Genomic DNA, 21,086 nt, shown 5'->3' on the forward strand with positions numbered 1-21,086 from the left:
GTTGTTGCCACTTAATACTATTGTCTACTAATATTTCTTCATTTGTAAGTGAGGGGTTTTATATTTGATTATCGTCAAAATCGAATTTGAACTACATTATTGCTAACCCATTGTGAGGCTAAACCACTATATTTTCTCTAGTGTAGATAATATCGTTTGTAAAAAAATTTGTTAATTGTTGGCGGGAGAGGGTGATCGGTGAAGATCAAATTTGCACCATAGCGGATATGTATAGTTGTTTTGCGCCATTGCGAGAAAGCCAAGAAGGTTATTACTTAATAGAGGTGTGGTTAAAAAATATTATATATTGACTTATTTATCCTTAATGAATATTGTATTTCCTAAATAGGATTTATTGGCCGTCAAGTATTTTATTTCTTAAACATATGCACTCGCAAGTTCAAAGATGTGACATCAATTCTAAAACTAAAGTATTGTTCCAAACAACTTTAGGGAAAATTTTAGTTCATCTTAAACTTTTTTCGGTGATATTACATATTTTTGTGCTCATTGAAAATTATTACTATATGGAGACGTGTCTTATTAATATGAGACAAAAAAAAATTATAACTTATTGCAATTTGAAGTTTATTTCTATGCTATACAGAATTGATCCCAAGTTGGGATCGTAAATTTTTATGACTTGAGGTTGCTCCTTTATAAAGATGATTGTGATATTTTACATGATAATTTTAACACAATCATTTTTACTTTCCGCACAACTTTTTATTTTTTTTTAATATTTGTTTACTCTTCCATCTCCTGTCTTGGAGGTTAGGGTTATTAAGGTTAAGTTAAATTATGGGCCTCGGGTCCCATCCTTAGGGTGCCCATGTGTTTATATTGGGTCTGGTTATGCTTTACGATGCCCACAGGGCATCGCTTTAACTCAGCTGAAGGCCCAGCCCGTACAGTCACTGTTTGTTAATGTATAAATCGTGAGCCTTTCTTCTAGGGTTTACGCCGTTCAAAAGAGTTTCAGAGCTACCCAGCAGGTCGAAGCAGCAGCAGCCTCCGAAAATGGTGAGTATTTGCTCACTCTCCGTCATCCTCCGCCTCCCATTCCACCTAGGTCGCCTAGAATCTTCCATTAATCATCGCGTCTTTATGTTCTACTGATATATTCATTTTTTCTCGACCCAAATTACGCAGGCCCCCAAAAGAGGCGTAAAAGCTCCAGTCGCAGCTTCCAAGAAGAAGACAGTATGTATCTTCTGTTTCAATATATATATATATATATATATATATATATATATGCGAATATATCTTTATATTATATATGATGATTTTGCGATTTGCTTATATGGTGATTGTGATGGGTGGCGCTGTGTGGTGATTTTTATAGGACAAGGTTGTGAACCCGCTATTTGAGAAGCGCCCGAAGCAGTTCGGTATCGGCGGGGCATTGCCACCGAAGAGGGATCTGACCCGCTTCGTGAAATGGCCCAAGGTGGTTCAGATTCAGAGGAAGAAGAGGATCCTCAAGCAGAGGTTGAAGGTTCCTCCAGCTTTGAACCAGTTCACCAAGACCCTCGATAAGAACCTCGGTATTTTTCGATAACTCTCGACCTTTTGCTTGCGTATATTAAGCATTTTATCTATTTATGTTTTTGGAGTATATCATTGAGAATGCGCCAATGACAAGTTTCTGAAATTTATCTGCATAGATGTGATGTGATGTGATGTTACAACCAATCTTTGCCACGTTACGTTTTCTAGTGTACATTTTGCGGCTCAATGTAATTTGTTTCATTCTGTAGAAGAGAATGTGAAATGATGATAGCTATTACAGTATTGTATAACGGATGTGCCGACTCGTTGCTGCGTTTCCAAATTGTTTTGTTATGGTTTTGTGATTGCCTTGGTTGTTTTGGCTGTATCTTACAAAAGTGCTCAAATTATAATGTTGCTTGTACCTGTGTGCAGCCACCAGCTTGTTCAAGATGCTTCTCAAGTACAGGCCAGAGGACAAAGCTGCAAAGAAGGAGCGCCTTTTGAAAAGGGCCCAGGCCGAGACCGAAGGGAAAACTGTTGAGGCCAAGAAGCCTATTGTTGTGAAGTATGGTCTCAACCACGTGACTTACCTGATTGAGCAGGTCTTGTTCTCTGCCCTGTGCATGTGTTTTATGTTCCTTTTTACGACGTTTGCATTTTGAGTAACACGTTTATGCAACTGTATTTTACTTGCAGAACAAGGCCCAGCTTGTTGTTATTGCGCACGATGTTGACCCAATAGAGTTGGTTGTCTGGCTTCCTGCGTTATGTAGGAAGATGGAAGTCCCATATTGCATTGTGAAGGGCAAAGCACGCCTGGGATCGGTAATATATTCTTATATTTCTGCATTATTTGATTGTTTTAAATCGTTTGTCTATATATATGGACTAAGAACAAACCTTTATTTCAGATTGTCCACAAGAAAACTGCATCAGTTTTGTGCTTGACAACAGTCAAGAACGAGGATAAGTTGGAGTTCAGCAAGGTCTTGGAGGCAATCAAGGTGGGATAGAAATAAATTCCTTGTGAAATTTCTTTAAGCTGTTGTTTGATTGCTCTATAGTGCGTGCGTTGTCCATGTTTTGATCGATCCCTTTGTTTAATCGTTGTGGTGTCTCACTTTGTTGCAGGCCAACTTCAATGACAAGTACGAAGAGTACAGGAAAAAGTGGGGAGGGGGCATCATGGGTTCCAAATCCCAGGCAAAAACTAGGGCGAAGGAGAAGCTCCTAGCGAAGGAAGCTGCTCAAAGGCTGAACTAAGTCTGGTTTTTGTATTTCTTCTTACCTAGGAAAAATTGTCGAGTCTGCTTCTAGATTCGTGAGTGTTCGAAGTTTATTAAGATCAATCGCCGAGGTTTTCTGTTTCCTTTAAATGCCGCAATGTTGTTTAGCTGTTTGGATTAGACTCAAAGGACATGCCGATTTTGGTACGGTTTTTGGAATATCTAATGATGACCATTTATATTATGTTGTATGATTTCAGTTTCTTTACCACAAACCTTGTGCTATATGCTTATTTCGTATAACGCTATACTTGAATTCTATTTTTGTATTCCTAGAAGAAAACGCGTGTTTTGGAACAGCTAAAAGTGTTTTCTTTTTTATGTTTAGAAGCGGGTTTGGCTAAAAGTTCTTTCTGTGAATAGAAGCACTTTTGATCATGTGAGAAATTTGCTTTTCGATGATACTAGTGCTTCTTGGAGAGGAGTTTCAATAAGTTTTGATTTTCAAGAAAAATTAAAAGTGCTTCTTACATGTGATCTTTCAAAGGAGATGCTTTTGAAATGTTTGACAAGGAATTCTAATTAGTGAATATTGAAAGGAAAATTAATGAAAAGAGTTTGAAAATTTTGAGTTTTAACGATGAAATTTTAATTAGTAAATGAAAAGAGTTTGAAAATTTTGAATTTTAACGATGAAATTTTAATTAGTAAATATTGAAAGTAAAATTAATGAAAAAAATTTGAAAGTTTTGAGTTTTAACGATAATGATAAAATAAAGGATAAATTAAATAGTATCAGAATTAAATTTTTAGTATAAAATATGATTTTTTTGTTAAAATAAAATGTATCGATAATTTTTCGTTAAAATACTCAACCCCGAAAGGATAAGTACCCCAACATAAAAGTCATAATAATGAGTTTATTGATGTTGCCGCAGTAACCGAAAAAAAAATTGCATTTGAAGATTTACAAAAATTATTTTCCAAAACTAATAATTTGTTATATTGTAAAAAGTTTTTAACTGAAAAAACAAATTTCAGTCCCCCGATATATGCATGTATAGATTTTTGCAAGATCTCCACAAAATTTACACTTCGCCTTGGCTGTTCTGATCATACCAACGCAAACCCTCACCCTCTCTCTTTATCTCCCTCCGCGACATCTCTCCCTCTCTCCTTCCCATTTGCCAACCCTGCAATTCCCCAAACCCTAGAAATCTGTCTCTCAGTCTTCCTCCCATTTCCCCCATCTGCAACTGCAAGTTTTCGCTTGCAGAGGCTAATTCCGCTTCCCCCTCTCTCTTGCCGCATCTCGAAGCACGATTAGCTGCGCTCTCGTCTCCGTCATTCGCCTGCCAATCCTCTGCAATTCGAATCGTTTTGGTCTCCGATGGCGCACGGAAAAGTCAGTCTCCCTCAAGATCTCCTCCCCTCGAATCTGGTCGATTCACACTTCTCCGCCAAAGGTTTGCGTTCTTCTGCGTTTTTCAATCCGTATCTCTTCTCGCTGCATCGATTTTCTCTGTTGCTTCCGCATCATTTTCTTCCTTGCTCGATTTAAATCGCATTCAAATCTACACCTATATATATATATCTGTATTCTTTAGAACGTTGTGTGTTGAAAGCTTTTGGATGTTCTTGACATCGTTATCGCTTTGCTTTTCGATGTTAATTTGGGATAATTTTGTTGCCACGGTGCTCATGTTCTGTTCTGTCCATCATTATTAGTGCTGGTACAGTGCAAGAGTCTTTCCGTCTGTCTTCTATTAGCAGTTCATTGGAGTATTTGAACACTGTTTTTTCCGCCTATTTTATTTTTACTTTCTATGGTGAACTTCTTGGATTTGTAAATCATGGACAATCTGATTTCGAAGAATGCATGTAAATATCTATCTTTTCTGTTTGCCATCTTAGATGAAGCCTTCCAAGGAAACAGTGAGGAGAAGGCGCTAGCGGGGTCCCTTGACATGTCAATTGGTGGTTGTGCTTCTTTTCTTATTATCCTTTGTTTTTCCCATGTTCAATTTTGTTCACCTCATTGGCTACCATTTTACTGTATTTTTCTTTATGATTCAAGTGTGAGCCTGCCAGTTAATTCGTTTAACATGGTCCTAATTGCAGATCAAGTTGCCTCAGACAGCAGCATCCCCTTGTCTCCCCAGTGGCTGTATGCTAAACCAGATTCCAAGACACTAGCAACTGGAGCATCAGGAGTATGTACATTTTAATTCTTCTCCGAAATTTCTTGTGCTGCTGTTAATTATTTAAAAGTAATTTGAAATAAAACTTAAATGTTAGTGTGGGCTGAACAGACAACTAGATTTACATTTCTAGCCTTTGATATCTTTACCCCTCTAGTGATTGCTGTCAGAAAATACTTTGATATCTTTACCCCTCTCTCTCAGGAGACCATAGTTTGCTGAATTCTACTAATTTAAATGCACGATAGTGGTTTTAAGCCTCTCAATTTGGGTTTTGGCCTATGCTTGTGGGGATTATCTTAATGTGTTTTAAGCCGTGTATCTGATCTAGTGGTTGAATTGAAAAAGGACAATGAGTTGTGATAGGAGTGAATTATTATGTTTTCAACAATGATTGGAAGGATGTAGATGTTGTCTCTGTAAATGACTATAATTTGCCTTGTTTGCTGCTGTCATTATCTGTTTCTGAATACCGATAAAATGACAGGAATTGCATGCAAATGATTCTCTGTCTCATGGAAACTCAACTGATCCCAATTCGAGAGACATTTGGCGTGTAGATGGATCTCAGGAGAAAAAAGATTGGAAGAGGAGTGCACCTGATTTAGATAGTAGCCGCCGCTGGCGTGAAGAGGAGAGAGAAACAGGCTTACTTGGTAGGAGAGATCGAAAGAAAGAAGATCGCCGTGTAGGTGCTAGTGTAACGAGGGATGCTACTGAGAATAGAGCAGAAGATCGCCGTGTAGGTGCGACTTCAACTAAGGATGCTGCAGAAAATAAAGTGTTGTCTTCTGACCGCTGGAATGAATCCCGAAGAGATAACAAATGGTCATCAAGTTGGGGGCCTGAAGATAAGGACAAGGACTCTCGAATAGAGAAAAAGGCTGAGGTCGAGAGGGAAGATGTACATGCTGAGAAGCAGTCTTTTTCCAATAGCAACCGTGCAGCTTCTGAGCGTGATAGTGATTCTCGTGATAAATGGAGGCCGCGCCATCGCATAGAGGTTCAACCAGCTGGGGCAGCCCTATATCGTGCTGCACCAGGATTTGGGATGGCTCGAGGGCGTGTGGAAAAAGTAGGATTTGCTGCTGGACGAGGGAGGTCTAACATTGGATGCCTACAGATTGGCAAACCTGTTCTTGGAAAATCTGGCCGTTTTGCTGATATGTATTGCTATCCCAGAGGAAAGCTCCTTGATATTTATCGCAAGCAAAAGAAGGATTCAACTTTTGATATTATGCCTGATGGGATGGAGCATGTGTCACCAATAACCCAAGTGGGCTCAATTGAGCCATTGGCTTTTGTTGCACCTGATGCAGAGGAAGAGGTATATGGATTATGTTGTTAAATATTTATTTAAATATTCACACATAGATGTATATAGAAATCTTGACATGCTTACTATCCATAAGGAATTGCTCTGAAGTTATCTTGGTTTAACAAGCAAGCACCGACTTGTTTCTCTGTCCACCATTAACTACTGATGTGATGCTTTCAGGTTGGTCTGGGAGATATATTGAAGGGAAGAATTACTAGCAGTGAAGTGGGATACAACTCGTCTGGGGACAAGAATGTATTAAATGAAGATGCTAAAGGTAGATAAGTTGCATTTTGTGGGACTCTTGCGTATTATCCTTATCATTTTTCTTTTTCTAATGCTAGTATTTTCCACCTATTCAGGATCTAGCAATGTCACTTTAAGCAAGGAGGAAGGACACTTTGCAGCTAACCCGGAACAAAATGTCCAATCTGCTGAAGAGTTCATTTTGAACAATTCTTTTCCAGTTACTGGCACTGAGGTGTCACCTATTTGTGGCGTACAAACACATATGTTAAAGGGTAAGGAAAAACTTTTGTAGACCTTATCTTTCTTTCTGGTTCGTTTAAACTATTGGTATTACTGCTTCTTGTATTTTAATGCATTGTTTACACTTTCTCTAGAATGTGTTGCTACTGAAGGTGAGCAGAAAGTTCTGACGGTCACAGCAGCGGCAGATAGGGAGATTGGTCCTAGTAATGATGATGCTAACTCAAGAAGTTCAGGGTGCCAGGAGGTAGGAGATTTTGGTCTCTTGAAGCATCCTTTGTTGGACTGCTTTAAATTTGATACGCTTTAAGTTGATTGCGAGTTTCCTGACGATTCAAGTTCCCTTTTCATTTTCCATTTTTCAGCAAACCTCAAGCAGTGATCATCACTATTTCAAGAGCAATGAAGACGCCCTTCTATTGGAAAGAATTGTCTCACCTGAGGATATGAGTTTGTGCTACCTTGATCCTCAAGGGAATATCCAGGGGCCTTTCCTGGGGATCGATATAATTGCATGGTTTGAGCAAGGATTTTTTGGAATTGATTTGCCAATTCGTTCATTTGATGCGCCCAATGGATCTCCTTTCCAAGAACTTGGTGAAGTGATGCCACATCTGAAAACTAAATCTGGGCCTGTCTCTGACTCTAGTTTGCCTACTCAATTAGAGCCATTGGGTGCTGTTGGAGGCAGCTTGGACGAGAGAATATCCGCTCCTAACTATGATGGGGGGTCTGCTATTCTAAACAATCAAGGCATTCAGAATGTTGTTGCAGAAGATGAGGGTGTGTTGTGTTTCTTGTTTTTACTTTTCTATATTATTGTTTATGTCTACTACATTGTTACTTTAATGGCTTCTTTCTTTTTGGTTTGTACAGAAATTGTATTTCCTGGAAGGTCTAAAGGCAGCGGTGATTGCCTTTTAAGGTCTTCACCTGACATTCATGGCTCATTTGCAAATCCTCCCAGCCTTCATTCCCCTGCAAATGAAGTTTCAGAAACTAACGTCCCTGATCAGCTGGACAATAAGCTGCATCCTTTTGGCCTGTTGATGTCAGAGCTCAGAGGCAACTCACTTTTAAGGCCTGCTCAATCATCTCATTCGTTTTTCGGCATGGATGATCAGGTTCCTTTTAGAGATACCTTCGTTGGAGGTGCCACTGTTGCTAATCAGGATTCCCTTGGTGCCATGATTGATCAACCTTCCTTTGTGGAGACACGGCTGGATAATTATATAAAAAATAACACCAATGTTAGTCTGGGTTCTATAGATTCTCCCCATTTACCTCACATGGGGCAAGCAAGCAATGGCTTTGACCCAGCAGAGCATATAATGTCACAGAAGTTACTAAAAGAACAGCTTCAGCAGCTGAACCATCTTTCTCCATTTACTGTTGCACAAAGTGCAGGAACAGGAGTGGACCGGTTCCCTGGATTTGGTTTTTCTGACAGCAAGAACCCTAATATCCAGCCGTCATTCCATCATCCAGTGGCAGATATGGAACATATTTTTGAAATGCAGCGTCAGCAGCAGCGTCAGTTGGAGCTTCATCAGCAGCAACACCAGTTGGAGCTTCAGCAACAGCAGCGTAAGTTGGAGCGTCAGCAACAGCAGCGTTGGTTGGAGCTTCAGGAACACCAGCGTCAGTTGGAGCTTCAGGAACACCAGCGTCAGTTGGAGATTCAGCGCCAGCATCAGTTGGAGCTGCAGCACCACCGTCAATTGGAGCTTCAGCAGCAGCAGCGTCAGCTGGAGCTTCAGCAACAGCGTCACTTGCAGGATCAACTTCACCAACACCAAATGAAATTGCAGCAACAACAGAAATCTCAAGCTCAACACTTGCTCCTTGAACAGTTTTTGCATCAACAGATGTCCGATTCTGGTTATGGGCAGTGGAAGGCAGATGCTACAAGAGGCAACCCTTTCGATCATTTACATTCAAGGAAGCACCTTCTAGATGACTTGCACCAGATGTCCCATTCCTCGAGGCATGATCCATTATTAGAGCACATCATCCAAGCAAATATAGGATGCCCGGGACAGACTGATTTCTTTGACCTCATATCTCAGGCGAAGCAAGGGAATATGCACACTTCAGAGCTGCAACCTCGTCTTCAGCAGCACGAGCTGCAGGCACAGCAGTTGTCCGCAGCATTGAGAGAGCAACTGCGGATGGAAGGGGAAAGGCGTATCGGTGCGACCCGGTTTGTAGATGAAGCAAGCCAAATTGTTAGGGATCCTGTTGGTCATCACCAGGCTCAGATGGTAGGATTTAGTTCTTCAGAAAATTACCAGAAACTTCCCACCCATGAACCGCAACTAAGCCATCTCAACTGGAATCATGCCATACGGGAGCGACTGCAGGGAGGGTTCTATGAACCTAACTCTCTGGAATTTGAGAAGTCATCTGTTCCTGCTAGTTCGCTTGGGATGAACTTGGATATTCTCAGTGCACGTGGGCAGGGTCTGGATGAGTTTTATTCGTCTCATCCAGTTGGTTTGGAGCACTTGCCTTTTGGGAACAATGGACATCTGGAAGATGGCTCCACTGAAGCACTTAAACCGCATTCGCATCTTCATGCTGAGCAAACCCGCCGAGACTCAGAAGCTGCCATGGCTTTTTCTGATGCAAATATATGGTCTTCATCTGATGGTGATAAAGAACACTCAAAACAAATTTTTATGGACCTTCACCAAAAAATTGGTCGTCAATCTACACGGTTATCAGAAATTGATTATCAGCATCACCTGTCATCTTCTAGAAGCCGGGGAGAATCTGCACATCATCCATTTAGTCTTCTCCCTGATCAAGCCGTTATGAACAACTCTTTCACGGAAGGGCCCTTTACATCTAATCCCAGAGCATTTATGGAAGATTTATCAGAGTTGGAGGGAAATAATTGGAAGAAGCAGGTTGTGAAAAGCTATGAAGGCAACATGGTAGAACAAGAAGAAACATCAAGGGAACTTCATAGTAATGCCCATAGCAGGCAGAGTTCACTTGGCAGTGCTGGTAATTTGTCAAATAATCTTATTTCTTAGTTAGTTTCATCTTTATTTTGGACGAGTTTCAAACTCTTTTGATGGTACAGGGGGAGGTGGGAGTTTTTACAGCTCTGAGACAGGAATAGATAAACCGCTTGGAGAAGAGGTTTCTAATGGGAGGTAATTTTCTGTTCTTTTTCCTTTTTATGTGCAGTACTATTATTCGAATGTGCGTGTGCGTCATTTTGAACATCCGGTATTCTCAAGTGATGTGCTTTTAGCTGGTTCATTGCGATATGGCCAGTTTTATTTCATCGCCTATATGTTGCATGCATACTATTGCTGTAGTGTGCACATAAAGATATTTCCCAATAGTTTTGCACGTTCCGAGTTCTATGATAGTCAGTCTCATTGTATTTCCTGATGGTACATTGACAGGCTGCCTTCTACTGTAACCAAAGGGTACGACAATGCTTTGCATAGACGCCGGGTTTTATCTTCCCAGGACGTTTTGTCTGAGGCAGCACTTTCTTTGCCTGTTAAACAAAGAAATCCAGCTGCAACCCAGGTCTCTGAAACGCAAGCATCTAGCAAGAATGATGCGCAATTTAGGAGGACTTCGTCTTACAGTGACGCTTCTGTGTCCGAGGCATCATTCATAGACATGCTTAAGAAACCAGTCATTTCAGAGGCTGATGCATCCAACAGAGCAGTGGCACTGGAGTCGTCTGATGGAGGTGGCCAAGCAGGGCGGACTGGCAAAAAGAAAGGGAAGAAAGGAAGACAGATTGATCCTGCTCTCCTCGGCTTTAAGGTTTCCAGCAACCGGATCTTGATGGGCGAGATCCATCGCCTTAATGATTGATGCATAGTTTTCTCAGATTTAGGAGACATATAGTGATCTCAGATTTTTTCGCTCCCGGCGTAAAAACTGTAGAGCTAATTTAAGAGACATAGTTTTCCAATCCTCTGGATTCCAAGGTAGACCGTGTACATAGTTTTTTAACCGTTGCGGTGATTGACCGGATGCATAATGTAAAAGGAGAAACAAAGTTCGCTGATAAATGTCAATTTTTGTACGATAGAATCGAAAATTTTATTTGACACCAATTTCCCTTGATTTCTTTTCTTTTCCTTTATTATTATTATTATTATTTATTTATTTATTTATCTTACTTTTTTGATGAGCCGACGGCAGAATTATAAAAACACGAAAATTTATAGACTGCATTCAGTGTTTAAAATATCCTTGAAAGTGTAAGTATCTATGCCGAAATATTCGAAAAATGAAAGATTGATATAGAAAGGTGATGAAATGCAAACTCCACCTTATATCGGCAAGATATAAGATCATCAATGAATATCAACGATATGATTAGACAATGACTTATGTATGAATTTTCAAAATTGGCTAAATATCGTGAGTGTTAACCTACATTTTTTTAATCAAAAATGCAAATGATTTATTTTCGCTAAATATTTTCCATGAGCATTAAAGAAAACTTTATAAGATATTTGAAAGCGGTTTTATGGTTTAATGAGCAATAAATGTAAATGTGGTATAATATTTAAGCCAAAAACTAAAACAATAAGTGAAAAATATAGTAGTGAGGCCCAAAACATCGTTAAAATAGGGTTCCACCCACAAGAGTATCAACATAAAGTCTTACTTTAATTTTCAAAACTTCAAGGTGAGATTAAGGTGAAAAAAATTGTTTGAACCATGATTTATGTACCAATTTGCAAAATAGACTAAAACTTGTGAGTGTTTTCCCATGTTTATTTTCTTAACTGCAAATTCTTTTATTTTCGAGAAATATTCTCTATGGCATTAAGGAAAACTTTATAAGGCATTTTGGAAGCGGTTTTATGATTTATTGAGTTACAAATGTATACGTAGAAATGTAAATTTCGTTGCATGCAAATGATGCATCACAAAGCTCAATGTGGCATATGACTCTTCACAAATGGACAAGTCATCAATGATATGTGGCACAAATCAAGCAAAGGAAGCTAAAAAGCATTCCTAAAATGCGGCAAAGGGGAAGAAATCTCCTTAAAATCGGCAAGGGGCCCAAATTGCTCCCAAAACTGAAAAGAAAGCTAAAACATCTTCACAAAACAAGCAAGAATTGAAGATTGCTAGCAAAATAGGCAAGAAAGCCCAATAGATTTCGGCCAAGCAAGGGAAATTGGCTGAAATTAAGACACAAAACATGCCTAAATTCTCCCATGGACGAATCAAGATACAAATCAAAGTCAAATCCATCCAAAGGCAAGCTTTGAGAAGTCTATAAACACAAGGTCCAGACAAGTATAAAGGTCAACAATTTCTACATTGAAGGGTCGAAATTCTCACAAAAGGAGAACCTCTACCAAATCTTTGAAGACTAATACGTTACCAAAGCTTTCTTTGAAGAATGTACAACCAAAGTTGAAGCTTTATTTCGACCAAAGCCGAAGCATTCCCTTGAAGAATCAACAAGCATTTGTGTCGATTCCTTCAAGACTTTGTTGCAAGCTTAAAACTTGAACAATGTTCAATTAAAGATCAAGTCGCCAAGACCCTTGAATCAACAAAATCCCACATCAACATCACCTTTGCAGCAGGTCATACACAAACCTAGAGGTGAAGACTATCCACTCATTATTTCAAGCTCAAAACTAGAAGCAATCGTTCAATCGTTCGCCCAAGATCAAGTCATCGCGATCCTTGGATCAACAACCTACGCATCTACATCAAATTTGAAGACTGAATTAGAGGAAAATTGTAAACAAAGATTGCAACCTTACAAATTCATCAATACAAATCTACTTTGTACACGCATTCTCGTTTCATTCGTTACAGAATTTTCGTGTTTACAATATATTCAATAGAATATTTAAAGAAAATAAATGTGCCAAATTCTTGTGGGCGGTAGAAAGTCACCCGTCACCCGTGACTTTTGGCACCCTCAAGAATTTTTAAGGCATTTGAAAGTGGTTTTATGGTTTAATGAGCAAGACATGTATATTTAGTATAATATTTAAGCCGAAAGCTAAGAAAATAAGTGGAAAATATAGTAGTGAGACCAAAAAAATTGTTAAAATGGGGTTTCACCCTCAAGAATGTAATCATAGAAAGTCTTACTTTAATTTTCAAAGCTTCACGGTGAGGCAAAAGTGGAAACAAAGAGTCTGAACGATGATTTATTTACTAATTTGCAAAACCGACTAAAAACCGTGAGTGTTAAACCCATGTTTTTTTTGTAAAAAATGCAAATTTTTTATTTTCGCAAAATATTTTTCATGAGCATTAAGGAGAAGTTTATAAGGTGTTTGGAAGCGGTTTTATGATTTATTGAGCAACAAATGTATATTTAGTAGAATATTTAAGCCGAAAACTAAAAAAATAAGTGAAAAATACAATATTGAGGACCAAATGTATCTTTGTAGTTTCATTATTTAGGATTTTGTTTAACAATTGAGGGTAGGAGGGTTCTGATAATTGAAGAAGATAAATAATATGTTAAAAGCAATGTGGGGTGTATTTAGAAATTTCTTATTTTTTTTAAATTTAATAAGGTCGAAATTGTCATTGCATATTAGAATGCATAAGTAATTTAATATTGAATTTGTTGTGGGATGCATTCAACAATATGTGGGATGTTAATAGAAAAAGCTTCTTTTTTTTTTTTGAACTTTAACGAAAAATTCCTGGTACTGTTCAATTTAACGAAAATCCACATTTTTACACAAAAAGTTAATCCTGTTACTATTCATTTTACCTTTTATTTTGTCTTTATCATTAAAATTCAAAGTTTCTAAGCACATTTTATTATTATTATTATTTTTTTTTGCTGCGAAGGATTCTTGTGTATTTTTGGATCAATTTTTATTATTTTATTTGTTGGATTAAGGACAGTCAGATCATAGTCAACGTCAAATTTGGGCCGACCACGTGGCGCTTGATTCTCTCTCTTTCATTTTTTACTCTGGTTTTCCCTTGATCATTAATTTTTTTTCCCCTATTTTCTTTCTCGTTCATCTCTTTGTTTGTTCGTGTTCCTCTTATTGGTGGTAGGTCGTCCCAGTCCCTGGCTTAGCCTGTGTAAGGCCAGAAAGGCCTGCCTAGCTACAGCCATGGGTTCCATCGCCATGGAACCCGAGGACATAGCAACCTACGCGGCCCTTCATTCAATTCCTCTCGACAATTCCACCCGCCTTTGCGCGTCGGTGAACATGATACATTCAAATGGCTTCTTCTTTCACAACAATCCTCTGCAGTATTCACTCCCCCTTCTCCTCATGCAATTCTCTCTCGCTACCGGCGTCATTGTCCTCGCCTCCTTGCTCCTCAAGCCTCTCGGCCAGCCTGTCATCGTCGCGCAAGTCTTAGTAAGTAATCATTCTCCGTTCTATATCATTGCATACGTATGATATACTAAGCATAGAAAACGAATAAAACGAAAACCAGAGGTTTAGGTTTACGTTACAATCACATGCATAATTCAAAATTTTTTACGTTACAATCACATGCATGATTCAAAATTTTCTTGCATTTAAACTTAGAAAATCAAACAAAAGATATCAAAATTTTGTTAATTGGTTATGATTTACCTAACAGGGGGGTATAATACTAGGTCCTTCGATTCTAGGCCGGAGTGATGCATTTATCGATAGTTTTTTTCCTCTCAGAAGTTTCATACTGCTGGATCTTGTTTCCTCTTTTGGATACATGTTCTGCTTCTTCCTCATTGGAGTACAAACGGATCCCTTCATGGTCAAGAAGATTGACAGAAAGACATTTGCCATTGGCGTTGCGACGTTGATTGTCCCAGTTCTCTTGACTCAAGGATGGTGGTATCTCTTGAACCGCTATGTGAATTTGGATATAGAGGTGGTCAGTTCGCTTCCGGCTATGGCTCTAGCAGAGAGTGTGCTGGCCTACCCAACCATTGTTTTCTTTTTGGGTGAGCTCAAGATCGTAAACTCTGATTTTGGGAGGGTGGCAATGTCTTCTTCCATGGTGAGCGGGTTGTGCAGTTTCTCTGTGATAACTGTCGCTGTTCTGGCTGAAGCCGCTAAACCAATGCCGGGTGATGATACCTACGACATGCTAAAACTAATGTTCACCGGTGGTGTTGTTGCGCTTGTCATCGTTTTCCTCATTTGGCCAGCACTCAAATGGTTGATAAGGAGCGACTCAGTGGGACAGCCAATGAAGGAACTCCACATTGTTCAACTGCTTGTCGGAGTCTTGGTGACTGGCCTTTTCAGTCATACCACAGGTTTACACACTTACTATGGGCCTTTTGTTCTTGGCTTGTCTATACCGGCAGGGCCGCCAGTTGGGTCTGCTCTTGTGGAGAAGCTTGACCTCATCACCTCTTGGATCTTCATGCCCATCTTCTACATCAAGAATGGCTTGGTTATGGATATCTTCGCCATTCGACTCAAGAATTATACCATCTTCCAATCCACTACCCTCGTGGCTGCACTCGGAAAGTTTTTGGGAGCTTTTCTCAGTTCACTCCTGTGCACCAAAATGCCAGCCACGGATGCTATCTCGCTTGGCCTTGTCATGACTGCGCAAGGCTTTCTCGAACTTGGCTTGTTCAAAATGCTCAAGAGGAATAAGGTATGGCATCTTCAATCCAGTCCAATTCCAATATCCTTATGTGAACAGAAACCATAGATTGATTTGTGAATTCTCGTTGAAAAAATATACCACCAAAACAAAAAAATGAAGTCCATCTAATTTTCCAAACCTTGTGCTTTCGCAGGCGGTCTATCACGAAGCATTTGTTGTGATGTGTTTATCCATTTTACTTATAACAGGGGGTATCACGCCCATTATAAAACGCCTCTATGATCCTTCGAAGAGGTACATAGTGTACAAGACAAGAACAGTGATGAATGCGCGACCAAACTCCCAGCTCCCCATACTTGTCTGCGTGCATGACCAAGATGATGTTGAAAACACAACCAAGCTCCTTGAGGCCTTAAATCCAACCGAAAAAAGCCCTCTTGCCATCTATCTACTCCACCTCATAGAGCTTGTTGGCCGTGCAAACCCTCTTCTCATCCCCCATAAGCTCACAAGAAGGACCTCCTCAAAGGCCAGCCCCTCGGAACAAATTGTCAATGCCTTTAGAAAGTACGAGCAAAGGAATCGGAGCCTTGTCACGGTCCACCCCTTTACCGCAATATCTCACTGTGCCACAATGCACGATGATATATGTACAATTGCGCTTGATAAAAAGACTTCCCTCATAATAGCTCCATTTTACCCGATGCTCCATGCCAGAAAACAGAGGTTGATCAACAAAAATGTTCTGGAAAAAGCACCTTGCTCCGTTGCAATCCTTGTTCACCGTGGTGAGCTCTTCAGCAGCAGTTTCAAGAGAAGTTCAAGGGCATTGAAGTTGACAAGCGAGAGCGAGTCTTGTTATAATGTTGCTATTCTCTTCTTTGGAGGACCTGATGACCGAGAGGCAATGGCATTAGGGTCACGAATGGTTGCCCATCCAAACATCAACTTGACACTGATCCGGATTCTTGTAGATGGAAGTATAATAAATACTAATGAGGACGTGGAGCAGAACAGGCTTGACAATGAGGTGTTGAGTGAGTTCAGGGAAGGCATGACAGACAACTATCGGGTCATGTACATAGAAGAGCTGGTGATGGACGGTTCAGGGACTATGGCTGTGCTTCGTTCCATGCAAAGTAACTACGAACTGGTAATAGCAGGAAGAAATCAAGACAAAGGGTCACCATCCCTGTCAGGTCTTGTGGACTTGGAGGATCCTAGTGAGTTGGGAGCTATTGGTGAGGTGCTAGCCACCTCAGATTTCATGGGGGAAACCGGAGTTTTGGTGGTGCAACAACACACCAAAGCGGTGACTGACGAATGTGAGAGTCATACAGGAAACTTGAGGGAGACGAACTTGATAATGGATGATGAGGAATTGCCAATTCAAATATGAGATGCTCGTAATACACAATTATAAACACTGCCCATATCTCTCTCTCTCTCTCTCTCTCTCTCTCTCTCTCTCTCTCTCTATCTCTCTCTCTCTCTAGTGTTACATATGAAAACTTTACCATTCAACTGCAAGTCATCACCTTTGCCATGCTTACACAGATTCCTACTCAAATTACTCAAGGTCAAAAGAGTTGGGAACCTCTCTTTTCCAAACATGAATTTGAAGAACGCTAACGCCGAGCCAGGATCTGCTGCCGACATTGATCCTATTAAGACATTGAGAACAACATCGTCAATCTGAAAAGTCCCGCAAACAATCACTTCTCCCAACTCTTTTGCTTCACATATCTGCCTCTCTGAATCAAATTCAATGTGAACTTTCTACAATCATTACTCCTTGGAGCTACACCTAGCTTTCTCTTCTTAAATTTATTCGATCCGACGTCAAAAAATTAAGAGAATTGTATGAGAGGTAAAAAGAAATGTGTGAACAGCAGCACCCTTTTTTCTAATGTTAGCGCAATGCATCTTCCAAGAACTCAACAATGCTGAAAATGCACCAAAACTATCATCTTATGCAAACAATGAGAGGAAAAAGAGAGCAATTTAATCTAAAAATATTTACGTTATTATCTGTACAATCTTGTATCGTTTTACAACCTCTGTAGTCTGTACACCACACTATACAATTACAATCTTTACAAATGTACAAAATATACAAACCCAACCACTATCTTTACAGTATCCAGAGTGGTTTCTGGGTTTCTTCTTCCTATATACAGCTTCTGACTTAATACGTCTGCTAATTTTCTTCCTTTTTACAGTGTTTACTTCCAAGAATATGGAGAAACTTAAGAGTAGGATCTAACCAACTTAAAACTCTGGAAAGTTGGAGCTTTAAATAAGTTCCCGAAGAGATATCCCATCTTTGTCCCTTGAGGAGGCTTTGGTGCAGGGCTTGGGTTACATTTCACCTGCAGTATGGTCTGGCCAATCTGTCTGCGGATTGAATCGATAATCTTGGGGTCTACTGGGCTTCCTGTAACGTCGGTGACATAGAATGTGTCTATCGCTTTTCCATTTTTAGTTGAAATTTCTGCTCGTTTGATACACAAACTGTTCTCCCTGAATATCCGGGTGATATCCGAGAGAAGTCCAACCCGGTCATCTGTGCACAGTTGTAGTTCCAGGCCCTGCATGGTAAAGCAAGATGTGCTAGTAAATTTGTGGACGTGCAAAATAAATACGAGGGTTCTCGTCAGTTAAGAGTTCACCGCACCTCAGATGCCCTCCTTTCAATGGCTGCTTCAAGACACTGTACAACACGCTCTCGCTCAGCTTCTGAGTTTATAGGAAGCCCATCAACATGTCGAATGTAAAATTCCTACGAGGAAAAATACCTAATATGTTAGATGGAAATGAGATCCCCAACACAGAGCAAAAATTGCAAATAAAATGTCTGCCATTTGATCATTTTGTCAAATCCAGCTGAGTTTTGCTGGCTTTGCAAATCAGAACAATTACAGCAGACCAATTTCAATAGAAATTTATCTTACCTGATAAGCTTCCATCCTCCCTGTATTGACCATGCCGTGAAAAACAACATACTGCATATCCGTTAAGGTGCAGATGATGTCAAATAACAGTTTTGGTCGATCTTTTGACCTCATCGTAATGACTGTGTAATCCTTCTGGCTGCAATCCAACGCGGTTACATGGGGTTTTGAGCCCTTATCCTCAACTCTCCGTAGTTCTGCTCTTTCAACCCTTTCATAATCCCTGTCAGCAAACATAATCTGATGCAACCTTCTATCTCTATTTGTAACTCCAGGGGTTGCAAGTGTCATTTTAGCAGGCTTCAACTCGTTGTTTCCTTTGAGGACATTGCAAAGCAAATCCTTGATTGTAGCGAGACGGATTGGATCTTCAATTGCACAGCCAGTGGAATCATCTGTGACATGAACTACAGCTGCAGCTCTAGTGTTGTGTGTCCATATCTCAGCATTTACCACATTACAGTGAAGGTCTGCAAGAACTGCACACACTTCAGACAATAAACCAGGCCTGTCAGTACCACTCAGCTCAATGGAGGTGTGCTCTTCTGAGGGCATCACACCAACGGAATGTCTCATAGAAGGTACAAAGCCGGCATTGCTTTCAAGTCTCTGCAAAATAAAGAAGTAAAATGAAAAATGAAAACCTTTTCCCACAATTCAAAATATCTTGGTCCACAGATAGATAAGTTCACAGAAAGGAAGCAATCGGATGCTATAACAGATGTGTTTTTAGTTTTTAAATAGTGTTCCTTAAACAAAACTGAAAATTATAGCATGAATTAGATGTCAAATACGTACGGTGTGATAGTCAACCTGATGAATGTTCAGTAAAATCAGGAGTTTAAGTGCTGTCAAAGGAAATCCTGTTCTTCTAAACTTCGAATTGTTGTAAAACATTAAATGAACATAGAAGAACATAAAGACATGAAATTCGTTTTTACTTTTTCCCTCTGATTCCTTAACAGCCAGAGGAACCGCAATAGGATCGACTGCTTACCATTTGGATACAATTGATAATGTCCTTGTCTCTGATCTTCTTCCCGTCACGGTCAATCACATTAAACACTGAAAAATAGAAAATTTGGTAAAGACTCAGTACGAGAGAAGATGTAAACGGAAATAGACAAATGGAAAGCTTCAATTGACTAGGGAAGTTGAATAAAAATCCTTACCATCCATGAACCATACACCATCAGATGAGATATATGCTTTTGTTATTGTAAGGTTAACGTCGGTAAGCACTTGGACAACATCCAGAAGAATTCCATGTTTGTTGACACTGCCAACCTAATTAAAAAATTGAAACGAAAAGAAAGTTCAAACGGATATTCAAATGCTTCTTCAGTCGCATTCTTCGGTACAAAAATAATTTCATATTACATGAATGGAATCAACAAATACACATGATAAGTAAACATAAAAAAAGTCACAAGGTAGAAGCAGCCTCACCTGTATAACGGTGGCATCCTCGCAAGAATCGTTATCAATCACAACTCTGCAAGAACAAGAGGGTAAATCAGATGAAGCTTTTTTCCTTCCAAAACATACGTCACAGAAGAGGACAATCAAATGGGCCAAACAAGGAAGTTTCTTGAAGACGGGAATCGATTTCCCCAAGCAAACAAGTTGTGCAGAGGAGAAAATGAGGGTGCGGAAATCACGTCGTGCGCATGATTCCTCTATATCAAACTAAAAATCAATCAACAAATAAAAACTCAAAAAATACATCTTTACTTTCTGAATCAACGAAGAAGAATACTCAACAGGGAAGGAAGGGAATAATTGCCACTCAAGTTTTACTTAAACAAGTAAAAATTCTGCTTTCTCATCAACCAAACGGTACAAAAATCAAAACTTGAGAGAAGAAAGAACATATAAATATAAATTATATCACATTCGTAATTCGAGAAAAACCCTTCATCTTAAAACAAAAACAAACAAAACCCAGAAACCAAAAAAGCTGAAGAATTTACCAGAACATAGAAAATCCCAGAAAGATAAGAGGAAAATACCTGGGTGGGTTCATCCTCCTGACGAACTTGGAATACTCATCATCCATTTTTTATCTTTTCTCCCAAATCTACCGGAGATTTCCAAACAACCCAATACCTCAAAACAGACAGAATTGAGACAAAAAACGGACAATCTTATACTTCACAGCACATGGTATTAAGATATATACATTGATGCCTCCTCCAACATTCAAGGAAATTCTCCCACACCATCCCACCCCGCTGAGAGAAAGGAGAGAGAGTTAAAACAAGACGAACGAAACGAAAGGTACTATAAAAAGTAGAGTGGGCAGCGGGCAGGACCCCCCGCCGGGGGGGGGGGGGGGGGGGGGGGGTGGGGTCCCAAAAATCCCGTTTGAAGAAAAATTACACAACGTAAGCCGTACTTTCTTGACGTGTTCAGCTGTGATTGAGATTTTTTGGGAGAGCCAGCGGTCAATAGGCTTGTGGCGCTCTTTTGAGAGGTGATTTTTCAACAGTTTTTGCTTTTTTTATTTTTTTTATTTTAATGAAAATTTTGTGTTATTATTTATTTTAATGAAAAATTAAATTTTTACACTAAAAAGTTAAACTTATTTACTCTTCATTTTTTCCTTATTCTTAAAATTCAAAATTTTCAAATTATTTTTATTAGTTTTTTTTTTTTAGGTAAAAGTATGGGTGTCCGTACAATAAGCTGGAGGGATTCCAATGCCACGTGACTTTTGGTGGTGAGGTAACACGAGGCACGTGTTCGCAGATTTACCGGTATTTTTGGCGGCAATTCCAGCGTGAGCGACTGGTTTCCTGCTGCCCCCGGAAATCATATGCCCAATTTATTTTGAAAATGAACAGTT

The 21,086-nt window shown here is 39.6% G+C and overlaps 4 protein-coding genes across 7 annotated transcripts; 3 read left to right on the plus strand and 1 right to left on the minus strand.

The window, feature by feature from the left end:
* The first annotated feature begins 871 nt into the window (after positions 1–871).
* LOC137707615 (large ribosomal subunit protein eL8y) lies at positions 872–2,964 on the plus strand. Its single transcript, XM_068446522.2, has 7 exons — positions 872–1,023; positions 1,153–1,203; positions 1,346–1,547; positions 1,927–2,096; positions 2,191–2,319; positions 2,406–2,498; positions 2,626–2,964. The coding sequence occupies exons 1-7, from the start codon at positions 1,021–1,023 to the stop codon at positions 2,755–2,757; spliced, it is 780 nt and encodes a 259-aa protein (XP_068302623.1). The 5' UTR covers positions 872–1,020; the 3' UTR covers positions 2,758–2,964.
* A 672-nt stretch (positions 2,965–3,636) lies between these two features.
* LOC137708220 (uncharacterized) lies at positions 3,637–10,832 on the plus strand. Of its 2 annotated transcripts, none has more exons than XM_068447248.2 (11): positions 3,637–4,186; positions 4,635–4,700; positions 4,842–4,933; positions 5,409–6,248; positions 6,420–6,516; positions 6,602–6,760; positions 6,863–6,975; positions 7,094–7,511; positions 7,605–9,740; positions 9,820–9,892; positions 10,151–10,832. In XM_068447248.2, exons 1-11 carry the CDS (start codon positions 4,111–4,113, stop codon positions 10,575–10,577), a joined length of 4,497 nt encoding a protein of 1,498 aa, XP_068303349.2. In that variant the 5' UTR covers positions 3,637–4,110; the 3' UTR covers positions 10,578–10,832. The 2 variants fall into 2 exon arrangements, with proteins under 2 accessions (XP_068303349.2, XP_068303350.2); XM_068447249.2 differs by having other exon boundaries at positions 3,818–4,186; positions 4,635–4,697.
* A 2,889-nt stretch (positions 10,833–13,721) lies between these two features.
* Positions 13,722–16,717, plus strand: LOC137709413 (cation/H(+) antiporter 15). 3 transcript variants are annotated; one of them, XM_088689755.1, is made up of 3 exons: positions 13,722–14,089; positions 14,390–15,332; positions 15,478–16,717. In XM_088689755.1, the coding sequence occupies exons 2-3, from the start codon at positions 14,430–14,432 to the stop codon at positions 16,681–16,683; spliced, it is 2,109 nt and encodes a 702-aa protein (XP_088545881.1). In that variant the 5' UTR covers positions 13,722–14,089; positions 14,390–14,429; the 3' UTR covers positions 16,684–16,717. The 3 variants fall into 3 exon arrangements, with proteins under 3 accessions (XP_088545881.1, XP_068304606.2, XP_088545880.1); XM_068448505.2 differs by having other exon boundaries at positions 13,734–14,089; positions 14,319–15,332; XM_088689754.1 differs by having other exon boundaries at positions 13,796–14,089; positions 14,335–15,332.
* A 570-nt stretch (positions 16,718–17,287) lies between these two features.
* On the minus strand, positions 17,288–20,686 carry LOC137708686 (ACT domain-containing protein ACR6-like). Its single transcript, XM_068447810.2, has 7 exons — positions 20,251–20,686; positions 19,688–19,733; positions 19,411–19,525; positions 19,236–19,303; positions 18,239–18,847; positions 17,962–18,066; positions 17,288–17,875 (listed from the first exon to the last, which is right to left on the minus strand). Exons 1-7 carry the CDS (start codon positions 20,295–20,297, stop codon positions 17,534–17,536), a joined length of 1,332 nt encoding a protein of 443 aa, XP_068303911.2. The 5' UTR covers positions 20,298–20,686; the 3' UTR covers positions 17,288–17,533.
* Between the last annotated feature and the right edge of the window lie 400 nt (positions 20,687–21,086).

Source organism: Pyrus communis, chromosome 17 (genome assembly GCF_041283825.1).
Source record: "Pyrus communis isolate YQ-2024b chromosome 17, ASM4128382v1, whole genome shotgun sequence".
In the NCBI taxonomy this organism is placed as follows: Eukaryota; Viridiplantae; Streptophyta; class Magnoliopsida; order Rosales; family Rosaceae; genus Pyrus; species Pyrus communis.

Excerpts from the sequence above, each read along its gene's own strand:
- LOC137707615 (XM_068446522.2), top strand. Across the intron at positions 1,548-1,926 it reads GACCCTCGATAAGAACCTCG|CCACCAGCTTGTTCAAGATG; the intron begins GTATTTTTCGAT and ends ACCTGTGTGCAG. Across the intron at positions 2,097-2,190 it reads TGACTTACCTGATTGAGCAG|AACAAGGCCCAGCTTGTTGT; the intron begins GTCTTGTTCTCT and ends TTTTACTTGCAG.
- LOC137708220 (XM_068447248.2), top strand. The coding sequence starts at position 4,111 with ATGGCGCACGGAAAAGTCAGTCTCCCTCAAGATCTCCTCCCCTCGAAT. Across the intron at positions 6,517-6,601 it reads ATTAAATGAAGATGCTAAAG|GATCTAGCAATGTCACTTTA; the intron begins GTAGATAAGTTG and ends CCACCTATTCAG. Across the intron at positions 9,893-10,150 it reads GAAGAGGTTTCTAATGGGAG|GCTGCCTTCTACTGTAACCA; the intron begins GTAATTTTCTGT and ends GTACATTGACAG.
- LOC137709413 (XM_068448505.2), top strand. The coding sequence starts at position 13,835 with ATGGGTTCCATCGCCATGGAACCCGAGGACATAGCAACCTACGCGGCC. Across the intron at positions 14,090-14,318 it reads TCATCGTCGCGCAAGTCTTA|GGGGGTATAATACTAGGTCC; the intron begins GTAAGTAATCAT and ends TTTACCTAACAG. Across the intron at positions 15,333-15,477 it reads AAATGCTCAAGAGGAATAAG|GCGGTCTATCACGAAGCATT; the intron begins GTATGGCATCTT and ends GTGCTTTCGCAG.
- LOC137708686 (XM_068447810.2), bottom strand. The coding sequence starts at position 20,297 with ATGGATGATGAGTATTCCAAGTTCGTCAGGAGGATGAACCCACCCAG. Across the intron at positions 19,734-20,250 it reads AGGAGGATGAACCCACCCAG|AGTTGTGATTGATAACGATT; the intron begins GTATTTTCCTCT and ends TTGTTCTTGCAG. Across the intron at positions 18,067-18,238 it reads GGAGGATGGAAGCTTATCAG|GAATTTTACATTCGACATGT; the intron begins GTAAGATAAATT and ends TTTTCCTCGTAG.